Source organism: Pyxicephalus adspersus, chromosome 4 (assembly GCF_032062135.1).
Source record: "Pyxicephalus adspersus chromosome 4, UCB_Pads_2.0, whole genome shotgun sequence".
NCBI classification, from domain to species: Eukaryota; Metazoa; Chordata; class Amphibia; order Anura; family Pyxicephalidae; genus Pyxicephalus; species Pyxicephalus adspersus.
The window spans coordinates 36,759,094-36,771,336 of record NC_092861.1 but is presented as its reverse complement, the minus strand read 5'-3'; the positions used below and the strand labels follow the sequence as shown (position 1 = coordinate 36,771,336).

Sequence of the window (12,243 nt, the reverse complement as noted above, 5' to 3'; positions counted from 1 at the left end):
ATTGGACAAATAAAAAGCTGAAAATAAAATGTTAATTTCTAATACTTGGTTGTATATACACACAGTTAGGTCCATAAATATTTGGACAGAGACAACTTTTTTCTAATTTTCATTCTGTACATTACCACAATTATTTTAAATGAAACAACTCAGATGAAGTTGAAGTGCAGAGTTGCAGCTTTATTTCAGTGGGTTGAACAAAAAGATTGCATAAAAATGTGGGGAACTAAAGACTTTTTTAACACACTTTAGTTTAGGGGCTCAAAAGTAATTGGACAAATTAAAAAGCTGAAAACAAAATGTTCATTTCTATTACTTGGTTGAAAACCCTTTGCTGGCAATGACAGCCTGTAGTCTTGAACTCATGGACATCACCAGATGCTGGGTTTCCTCCTTTTTAATGCTCTGCTAGGCCTTTACTGCAACAGCTTTCAGTTGCTGTTTGTTTGTGGGCCTTACTGTCCGAAGTTTAGTCATCAACAAGTGAAATGCATGCTGTATTGGGTTCAGATCAGGTGACTGACTTGGCCATTCAAGAATATTCCACTTCTTTGCTTTGGCTAATTTCGGATGGGGTAAGGGTAAAATTAAAGGATAAATTTAGGAGTTGTAGGGGTGAGGGGGCAGGAGTTACCTAGTTAGCGAGGATCTCCCACCCTCCCTCCCTGGAGGAAACTTTTATACATTGTCATGGCAGCAGTTGTGGGCGTTCTTTTATAGGTCCATGAAAGGGTTAAAGCTATGGGGAAGTAAGAAAACAAGGGGGTGAGACCCGTATGGGTCTCTTTGTTGAGGGGGTCCCTGCACGACACTTGGTTGTTGTGGGGGCTAGGTGTCAGAGGTGGTTAACTGCTCATTGTCCCTGAGGCGGCGTGCTAGCGGCTAGTAGCCTGGTTAATGAGCGGAGGTAGTTGTTTGGTTAGCGGGATATGGGAGGTTTCATGGACCTGAAAATGGGAAAGAAATATTGAATGCTGCAATTTGAGGGGTTATTTAGGTTATCAGATGTGGTTATTATGTTTTATGAATATTTATGGTTTTGTAAAATAGTAGAAGTCTGGTGTCTTTTAATTTGGGAAGTGGGGTGTAGAGTTAAATTGGTTGTTGATGCAGAAAATGACTCCCTCAACTGTACGTTGCTCATGTTTTTCTAGAACTGTGCTGGCTTTTTTAGATGTTTTTGAGCAATGTCCAATCTAGCCTTTCTATCCGTGAGGCTTATGAGTGGCTTGCACCTTGCAGTGCACCCTCTGTATTTACTTTCATGCAGTCTTCTCTTTATGGTAGACTTGGATATCGATACGCCTACTTCCTGGAGAGTGTTGTGCACTTGGTTGGCCATTGTGAAGGGGTTTCTCTTCACCATGGAAATGATTCTGCGATCATCCACCACTGTTGTCTTCCATGGACGTCCAGGTCTTTTGGCGTTGCTGAGTTCACCAGTGCTTTGTTTATTTCTCATGTTGTACCAAACTGTAGATTTTGCCATTCCTAATATTGTAGCAATTTCCCGGATGGTTTTTTTCTGTTTTTGCAGCTTAAGGATGGCTTGTTTCACCTGCACGGAGAGCTCCTTTCACCGCATGTTGTCTGTCCCCATATCTTCCACATACAAGCAACCCACCCCCTCATCTCAACTCCAGGCCTTTTATCTGCGTTAATTGATAATGACATAGGGAAGGAATTGCCCACACCAGCCCATGACGTAGCCTTTGAGTCAATTGTCCAATTATTTTTGAGCCCCTGAAATGAATTGATTGTGTAAAAAAAGGCTTTAGCTCCTCACATTTTTATGCCATCTCTTTGTTCAACTCACTGAATTAAAGCTGAAAGTCTGCAGCTTAACTGCATCTGAGTTGTTTCATTTAAAATGAATTGTGGTAATGTACAGAACCAAAAATAGAAAAAAAGTTGTCTCTGTCCAAATATTTATGGACCAAACTGTATATACTGAGTAGCTGACGGCAAAATATCAAGTAACAAATGAACTACTTCAAGTTGGCAATAAGATGAGGAGTGAGCAGAGTATCTGTTATTGGGTGTAAAGGTTTATTTATAGCCATGTACCCCCTTTTCAAAAGACTAATTTTGCAGCCTGCTCTCCCACAGGATTGCTTTGTGCTTACATAGCTGAGTAACAACCACACCCCTTATCACAGAGGAAACAAGTCCAATGATGGCTAATTTGCTTTTAAATATTCTTCTGTTATAAAATTTACATGAGGACAAAGCACAAGTTAGTGTTGTGACCCAAATGTAAATCAAGATTATTTTCTGAAAGTCATTTTCAGGTTAAAAAAAATATATTGGTTTATACTCGAGTATTTACATTTTCAGTTTTAAATATCTTTTTGTACACAGGCTTCTTAGACATGACAGATTATGTACACTGCTTGAGCATCACATGGTTTCAATATTGGCAATTAAAGTTTTATTTAAGGTTTTTGTGGAACTTTTATAAATCTATCTGTATGCTGATATATACAATATTCCCCAAGCTAAGCAAAAATAGTAGACTTTTCCCTCACTGTAATGTATAGCAGGTGTCTTTTATTAGTGTTACTGCTCAATATGGTTTGAAACAAGCTTTTAACTAGAAGGCCAATGTGTCTACAGCAAGTGTTAATGCAAATGAGAAGTTCTTTATTTCTATTAAACTAATTATATGCAGATTAGGCTCATACATATGCAGCATATATAACATCCCTGTTGTACCCCTAGGCAGTATTCAGCACCTGAATCACATTTATTTTAACAAGAAATTTAGCACAAAAAACAGCATGTTAAAAAGAGAAAAAAACGCTGACCTACTTTAATCTAACAGAGGATCTTTGTGACACTGGATGCATACCGTTATTGTTGAATTGATGAGCACAGAAGACTTCATGAGCAGATGTGAGGTACTCCTGGCAAAGCTTAGTTTTCCTTATAATCATCATTGAAGCTTTGGAAAACTTTGGAAATCTTCATTGAACAATGTTGAGTCGGGCCAATCAAAACTGATGCGTAATTTGCTATTTTTTAGTGAATGTTTTCAGTCCTGGTCCAGATCCATTGCAGGTTTGCTGTGCCACTCAGCTTCCCTGATGAAAGTTTATTCTCTCCAGTCTTGGAGATCTTTAATAAATCAGGCCCAATAACCTAAATGTGTTGCTGTAAGCCCCTTGGAAAACCTGATTCTTCTGTGAAGTTATGGGGTACACCAGTTTTCTTTCTCATATTGCAGTGCTTGCTTCCCGAGGGACATTCATCAGGATTGAGTACTCTTACATAAGTACGAGAGTAGGTAATATCTATTTAAAGTTCATAACTGCAGAGTGTGGCACCAAGCAGAACCAAATGTACTGTTCGGTACTTTATCATGTTACTCCATCACTGCTGGTTTAAACCTGTTTCTGTGACTTGCTAGGTGATATCTGCTATGATTTGGAAGAGTGTTTGGTATCATATGAATGCTTGCTCCCATCTGAAGGCATCTGGAGATACTTTTTGACTTGTCTTCTATGTAACAAAAGGTCTCCAATAGTAATAAGTAATTGTGGAGTCTACTAAAAGAACCTGAATTTCTGATTCTGTTATCAAAATTGGGTCCTAATGTGTGTTCCTTGCTTTGATCTACATGTACCTAAGGAGTTACAGCCGGACTGTGACATTACCATGATATTCTCTTTACTTGTGGTTGTCAGGAGATTTACTGTTAGAGGGTTGTCGGCAGCATTTTAAACTTACTTGAAACCTTTCCTCCCATTTCTAAACCCTCTCTTGATGCCCAACTACTCTTTAGCTATTGTGCCATTTGCTTTCAAGTATCTTGCCTTCAAAAGACTAACAGATTATCAGAGCCCCAACTCCACATGTGCCCCTCTGTCCTACATACAGTTTCATGCTGCCTGTTAGCCATTTTTTTAGCTGTTTTTTTAATTAAACCTTGATAACTGCAGCATAGTCTTCTCTGCTATTCCAATAAACAGACTCCCATCTACAATCCACCATGAATGCAGTAGCTAGACTTATTTATCCGTCCCACTTCTCCTCATCTGTTGCCTTTCTTTGCAGTCTCTATACACTGGCTTCCATTCTATCTTAAAATCAAATTCAAGCTCCTGTGTTTCGCCTTTAAATCACACTGCAGACGTTATCCCACCTACATTTGTAACTTGATATAACAATTTGCCCCAGCTACCCTCCCTGCTCTTCCAGTGACTCACTAATGACTTCCTCACTCATAACTTCTTCCCATGCACAGCCCCAAAACATCTCTAGAACTTCCATACTCTCTAGAACTCCATTCCACATCCTCTTACATTTGTTCTTACTCTTCACTAATTAAAAAAGCCCTAAAAAACCCACTTCTTCGAACTTGCCTACCGCTCTTCATCTCCATTTCAACCCATCACTAATTACCCTACATGTCGTATTATCTCCTATTTTACCGTACTTTCCCCCACCACTTTGTAAGCTTTTTATCTTGTCCTCCTGTGTCATTGTACTTGTCAAGTATGCAGGATTGTTATCTTCAACCACAATTTATTGTACAGCACTGTGTAATATGTTAGCACTTTATAAATACAATTTATTAATATTGATATTGTACTGGTACAGGTTTATAATGTTGTGGTAAGCTTTTTATCCAAGGCACAAAATTAAAAGGAAACCAGAGCTAAATTGCTGATCATTGAGCCATTTCATTACAGAATTTTGTGTTTTGTATCAATTCTCTATTTAAAATATTCCTAATTACAATGTGCTTCCAAGTAGTACTATAATTATAATGAGGTTCTGAATTTTCTGCAAGGAAAACATTGTGTATTTGCCAGAGTCTTTGAGATAAGGATGGAAACATCTGTGCACTCCTGAGAAGCATATCACTATGGGGGAATGAATTAAAAGCCAATATATGTACCTTCTTCATGGTTTACTAGGCATGAAATATTTTGAAGTGTCCTGCAATCTATGTAAATACAAATCTCAGTTTTGTCTAACATTTGTCGTTTGATTTGGTATCCTTTGAAATGTACCTGTTTCAAGAGGGTGATACAACAACAAAGAGGTCAGTAAGCATATACTCCAAACCTTACAGAGAGTATTTTTTAAAGGGTCAATAGCTAAAGACATTAAAATCTTTCATCTTTTCATACTCCTATAGTGATCTTGAAGTTATCCAGTTTTCTAACCCCTAATGTAAGCACAAATACTTTTGGAGGGGAGAACAGTGTGAGCTGAGCTGAGTGAAGGACTTGCACCACAGTGCCTGCAGCTATAGGTGCCAGAGAGGGCTGTTTAAAGTCCATAAATTGTTGAAAATATAGTATTGCTTAATGTCATTACCTTGGTCACAAGTCATTTTTAAGGATTTGATTACAGTGGATTTATTTGGAATTTCTTTAGCTTTGAATTGAATAATAAAAAACCTAAAACCCCTACTGGGCTATTTGTTGTTGTCTATGACCCATTGGGTGGCTTTGCTTTGGTTTTCTGCCTTGGCGACAACAAGAAATTATAATAAACCTCCAAAAATGAGGGGATGTTCCATTTTAAATAGTTGTGAGTGCAACATTTGTCCCCAATTGATGATTTAACATTGTCTCTTCCTGTTACCTGCTATTGTTCTGGTAGCGGGTATAAACCCTTGGATTTATACTTCCTTTCTGTTTCAGTGACAGCGGTCACCAAAACAAATAGGTGGATCACTTCAGTAGGGACCTAGACAGCTATAAAACCTGGAACAGGCTATGACCCCCACACCATTCAATATAATACTAACAACTTGGGGGGGGGGGGGAGGTAGGTTGGGGTAAGGGTTAGGTTTATATTTTTATATTTTCTCTAGGTCACACATTCTTTTTATGGAAAAGCCTGCAGGGCCCCCTCATGTTCATTATCTGGCTGTTTACTGTTGTAAATGATCATGTGGGGGGCCCCTACAGGCCCTCTGGAGTATAGGGCCCTGTCTCAATCAAGACCTTTACCCTGTTTCTAAGTCACTGACTGCTTAACTTGATTGCTTTAGAGAATAGAACATTTTCATATTGCTTTTAATTTAAAAATCCCCTTCCATTACATAATTACATGTTTTCTAACATTAATCAGCGCGAAATGCATATTATTTTTCTGTACCAAAGAAAACCTTATTACTGGATACATTATTGAGATTTCTGAATTTCCTTAATTTTACCATTTTTGCTGTATGAGTGGAAAGTATCAGGGAATTACAGATCAAAAGTATTCTAAAGATTGCTCTGTGATGTGTTACATGTTACACTATTAAGCTTGTGCAATTTATCTGAATAGAACACTATGTATCTTTGTGCTGAATTAATTCAGTATTATTACTAAAACTGACTGCTGAGTTCTTAGTTATAAGATTATATAGTTGATGATTGCATCATATAGGGTACTAATATGGTATTGGTATATCTACTTCATTTTCATTATGGTGAAAGCAGCAGAATTGGTGAGCTCCTTATAAAAATAAACCAGTGGGGGATTTAAGTAGTTGATACTAAAATGTTTGTTTTAGGTGAGTTTTTTTAAAACTGAAATGTCTTCTACCTCTACTTTCACTGTGCATTTACAGGCTGGGCTGGAACTGTAACTTAAAGCGGACGTTAACACCAAAATTCTCCAGGAGAAAGTACTAACTGAAAAAAAGAGACTTGCAATATCTCTTTTGTCAAAAGTAAAGCCCTGGCTCCTGGTGACTTTTAGGTGACTTTTGGAGGCTAAGATAGTGGCTTCCTCTGATGTAGCCGTGTAATCACTGCAGGATGGCTGCACACAGGTAAGTCTGTATTATAATTGTCAGGTATGCTGTGCATATATGCTGATTATGGCAGAAGCTCACAACTCACCAAAGAGGTTCCTCTTTAACTGCAGGAATATCTTTGTCCCTGTCAGACAGGACATTTTTACAAATCCATTGGTTGAGGTTAAACAGTTCTCTTGTATGTATTTTATTGATGTATTTAGCGATGTGCCCGCTATTGAACTCTGTACAGCATTAAACAAATGTAAAAAGTAGATTGGTTACACAAATGTCAGTTCTGCTGAGACAAATTCTTTCTTCCTAATCATAGTGCGTTTGATCTTTTTATCTTCAAGGTAACATCAGGAACACAGAGAAGTTAAGCTATGATAAGCAGCATCAATATGAGATTAAAGTCACTGCATATGACTGCGGACAGAAGCACGCAGCGGAAGAGGTCACTGTGAAAGTTGATGTGAAGCCTGTGTGCAAACCTGGGTGGCAAGGTAAGATTCCTTTGGAGACCCTTGTCTCAAGCTGTGTACAGACAATTCTGTTCTAAAGAGGCATTCAGCACTGTTTTACTGACCCTGAATATCTACTTGTGATTGCTCTTTTCTAAATCCAAGCTCCTCTGCTCTCACAGGCAGATAAGTGCTGATGTTGGTTAATGACCTTAGAGCTTGTTCTGGCTCATGCTGCTCTCCCTCAGTAGGAAATCCCAATCGTAATGTTGTGTTTCTAAGTAACTCATCCTAATGATATTAAGGAAAACATCAGAATATGAAACACTGTTTCTAATAAAAAAAAAGTGTAAAAGTTGATTTTAGGAATGAATGTTTGATTCAGAATAAAACACACTGCTATATTTCAAGTGTGTGTTTATGCAATATTTTATTACAAATAGTTATCTCAATGGGGCAGATTTATAAAGTAGGTATTACTATTCACCAAACATTTGCTGCAGGTGAATAAATATCTGTAGTTTAAAAAATATTGGGCCTGATTTAATAAAGCTCTCCAAGGCTGAGAAATAGCAAATTACTTTTAGGAAATCCATTCCAAATTTTCTGGATCACCCAGCTTTAACAAATCAGGCCAATTGACTAAGAAGATTGGTTATTTATTCTACCAGCTTTAGAAATAGAAACCTTAAATTCAATTCCATTATAAACTTTGTTGGGGTAAGCTTGCTATGGCCAATGTCACCAAAGCATCTCAATCTCAGGTAAAGTCCATGTTACTAAGATATCACATCACAATATATTCCAGAGCCATGCAAAAGAATAATTCTGAAAGGTTTAAAAAATCTCCTGCAAATTCTGGATCACTAGCAATTGGGCAGCAATGTTCTTGGCTCCCTAGTGAGGGAGCCATTCTAGAGGCTAACTGGAATTTCTTTTAGCAAACCTGTCACTGGCAACAAATTACCAAGACACAAGATTGCTTAGCCGACTCTTTTTTTAATGTCTGCCCTCCTCTGTAATGACAAAGAAAGGGATTAGCAAGATCCCCAGCAGGATTACAAAAAGATGCCAGTCAAAATGGGATTTTTGCTGGGTTAATTTTGGAGCAATCCTGCCTTGTTTCACCTTAAATGTAACCTGTTACAAGAGAGTTATAGATGTTGTCGTTGTTGGCCTGCTTCTAAAACAGCTAGTTGGCTGGCTGTTAAACTGTTCATCTGGTTATAATATTTTAAAAGTATATCAAAACTTAAACATCAAAGTTTAATAAATTTTAGCTTACCATTTCTAATAGGGGACTGCATTTGATTTATTTTTCAGCTTTGTCCCTTTTTAGATTTACCTGGCAATCCTGCAAAAACACACATCCTTTATCCTGGTTTGCTGTATTCCCTCACTTAACTGTATTTATGGAGGGAATCATCGTTGTCACTCTTTTATAATTTGGATTACTAACACATCTTTTTCATAATCTTTATTACATGGGAATAATTAGTGTTTTACAGAAAAGGCCTTGAAAAGAAGAATGTTGTTTGTTCATACAGTACAATTCACAGTAAGTGACAAGGACATTGCATTTCAGCAATGTAGACACCTCATCTAAAGACTGATAAGCTATATTATATCATTTTAGTTCTTCGGTATAGTCTTTCTTAAAACACTGATCCAGAACAAGTCAAAAGTGAAGAGTTTTGAAATGCTCCTGTTACATACCTTCTTCAGGTTGCTTTAGAAAATGTAGGTATTCATTTTTCCCTTGTAATAGATTTTCTTTGAAATTTAACTTAACCTTTTTTCTGTTTCTAAAAAAAAAACAAGTCAGTCCTCTGTGTTTTGTAGTTTTGTAGGGAGGCATTTCCCTTTACTTCTTGCACCAAATACATAACTAGAAGTGTGGGGGGGGGGGGGGGGAATGTATCCAGTCATTCCGCAGTGTCATTGGAATGTCCTAACTGGAATATTTTCTCCCACCTCCTATGCCAGTGACAACAGTCAAATTTTGGATTTGCCACCACTTTCTGTCAACCCTTTCTTGCCATCTTTTTGCCTAATCTCTAGGACAAATTGAAAGGGAGCCTCTTTTATGGACAAAGAGCAATAAGCACCTGAAAGAGATTCTAGCTGTTCGAAACTTAATCTAAACCTCATTCATAAAGGTTTGAAATAGAGATAAACCTCAATTGACTGATGGTTGATGATGACGGCTGATTTATGATAATGATTTATTAATGATTGATATTTTGTGTGCATTTTAAAAATAATTATAACTGTATTCATATTTTCTTTTGTTATTACTTTTCACTATTAGGTTTGTAATCATAACATTTAAATTAAAAATAATATAGAGTCCTTCATATACCCGCTAATTAAAGAACCGTAAGAAATAGCTGTTTAAAAAGTTAAAGCATACTGCTACAGTGGGACAAACCGCAATTATGGTTAACAAAATTCTGGATTTCTTACACAGGTCACAGAGTCTTTGTCAATATTCAATATGAATGTAATAAACAAAGTTACACAGACCCATGCAATGACATTGGCATTACAAAAGACACTTTATCCTTCCCGTGCGTATGCCTGATGTCTGTATTTACAACAATGCATCTGTATAAGCTCTTTCCCTATTCAATCCCTCTCCCCTCTGTAAATTACATCTTCACAAGATAATGTGTGCGTGGCGAATTTTCATTTTACGGCCAAAAGAATCAACTTAACTGGCTCATCAGTTTCAATTTGAGTTTTCCATATATCGGTGAGTCACGCAGGCTTAACAGGAGCCTGAGCCAAGATAACCAGCACCAGTACAAAAAAACACATCATCTAAAAACAAGATGCTTAGGGAGACGGAATGAGATTTGCAATAGCGAAAATGTGTTATTTGTTAAAAGGGATTCTCAGAGCAACTTTAGTAGTGCTTGTGACAGCGCTGGGAAAGCCTGTTTGTATTCTGTTAGTTTTAGTGGGGGTGTACATTGTGCCTATAATCATGCCCTCCTGAATCTTAACCACAGATGCTTTCCCCTTTCTTTTGTTAAGGACCCAAATAACACTCTCCTATACCCCCCAAATCTCCTACAACTATCTACCCATTCTTAGTAAATCATTCTGTTAATCCAATGCATGGGAACTAGAAGGCCTCATGGCTTGTAATGAAAATAGTAATCATTATTTGTGATTTTATCTGACAGTGAACATTGCTATAAGGCCTAGAGAGAATAAACAGATTGTTTAGTAATTGTTCATTTAACATGGCAGATAGAGCAATAGAACATTTAAATTATCCAGCTTTAAAATGGCATGTACTCCATTCCTAAAACAGCGATGCTGTATTTAATAATTCAGCTCCAGAATGGCAAACTGAGAATGAGCAGATTTTACTCTTATATTCTTATATGCAGTTTCTTTTTCTTTTATCCTTCTCTTGCTGCACGTGTAGCTTCTTTTTTAGTCTGGTCTGGACTGGACTATGGCGGTGAATCCATGTGTGACGTCTCATGCTCCCTGATTCTTTAAAGGCCTAAAAATCTTGGGCTTGTCATCTTGGAATATGCTTAGGACTGGGGAATGCATCTTTTGTTGAGTTGGATCTTACACTTGTTTTTTACTAATTTTTGGGTGCTGAATGCAACAATGAGTTTTTGCTATCACATCCAGTTTTTACGATACAGGGCAGCCTCCATTTTTAAAAACATACAAATTTTTCATACAATGAAAAAATAATAAAAAAATAACTTGAATGTACTGTTCATTTAAATTTATTTTGTTCATACAAAGGATTTATTGTTACTCTATGATATTTTTTTTTTACAGTTAAAAATTAATCGGGTAAGCAGGTAAGGTAAAAATTTACGGTTATGGCTTTTCCTAGAGTGTTCAGTGTTAGGACAATCCCGCCGGATGCTCCAACAATAGTCAGCCATCATAAGTACATCCCATCTACCCTGATATCATCCATCCTTGATCTTCTAATCTTGGTGGAATTGTTCACCTTACACAGCACTGTTTGCACCAAGGTTTTCCGGAAGGTTAGAAAGATGGCTATGCAGAAAATGCACCTTGATGCTCATATTGCATCCAAGCATTTTGTAGCTCTCCAACAGTTTCTGGACAATTTCTGTGTAATTATTTGGTCTTATTTAGTCTGCCCAATCTATGGACCATCAATCAAACTGGCCTTTATTTTTTCGAAACACAAGCTAGAAAATGCCGAAATGAGATACTTGAAAAAGTCTCCTTCAGTTGGCAAAGCTTTAATGAACTGCTTTATTAGACCCAGTTTCATGTGCAGAGGCGGGAATATATTATTCTTTCTATCAACAAGTGGCTCACGTAGAATGTTTGGTTCATCTGGTTTTGGGGCCAATTCCGTTCCACCCAATACTCTGCTGTCCGATATGCACAGATAACAGGGATACTTGGTGTATCTGCATTGCTGACCAAGATCGGTCAACATCGATTACCCAATTGTATTGGTGATATTGCAACAACCAAATGACTCTCTTTATGTCTGCATATTCTTCACAAAGAGAAACTGAATGACCTATTGGGACTGACCTAAATATATTGCCATTGCGAAGGAGGACACGCTTTAAGCTCCGCTTTGAGCTATCAATGAATAGTCGCCATTCAGTTGAGATATAGATTGGAATTCCCAATTCCTCCAGTAAACCAGGTATGTTATGGGAATACAGAAAGCCACTGTCAGTTCTAAAGTACTGCAGAAATGCAATTTCCCTGGTTCAAAAGTACGATACCTTTGTTCTTTTTCAAGTAAGTTTTTCTCACGCAGTCTTGATGCTAGGAGTTCTGAAGCCTTCTTTGATTGTCCCAAATCACGTGCCAAATCCCTCAACTCATGCTGATCAAATCCTTTACAAACAGAGTCCTCTTCAATTTCAAACTCTTCATCATTGTTGTCACTTAGTTCCTCACCATAATCTTATTCTTCAAGAGAGGGTAGTGTAATGAAAACCCGCACTGGGATTTCATCTGAATGAGCCACTGGGCGTATAGCCGATGGTAGACTAGGAT

General features: G+C 37.5%; 1 protein-coding gene across 2 annotated transcripts in view; it reads left to right on the top strand.

The window, feature by feature from the left end:
* CLSTN2 (calsyntenin 2) overlaps window positions 1-12,243 on the top strand; it is a 439,150-nt gene that overhangs the window by 335,756 nt on the left and 91,151 nt on the right. For both annotated transcript variants that reach the window (XM_072407880.1, XM_072407879.1), the window contains one exon: window positions 7,102-7,251. In XM_072407880.1, coding sequence (XP_072263981.1) covers window positions 7,102-7,251 — 150 coding nt within the window. The remainder of the gene's footprint in view (window positions 1-7,101; window positions 7,252-12,243) is intronic.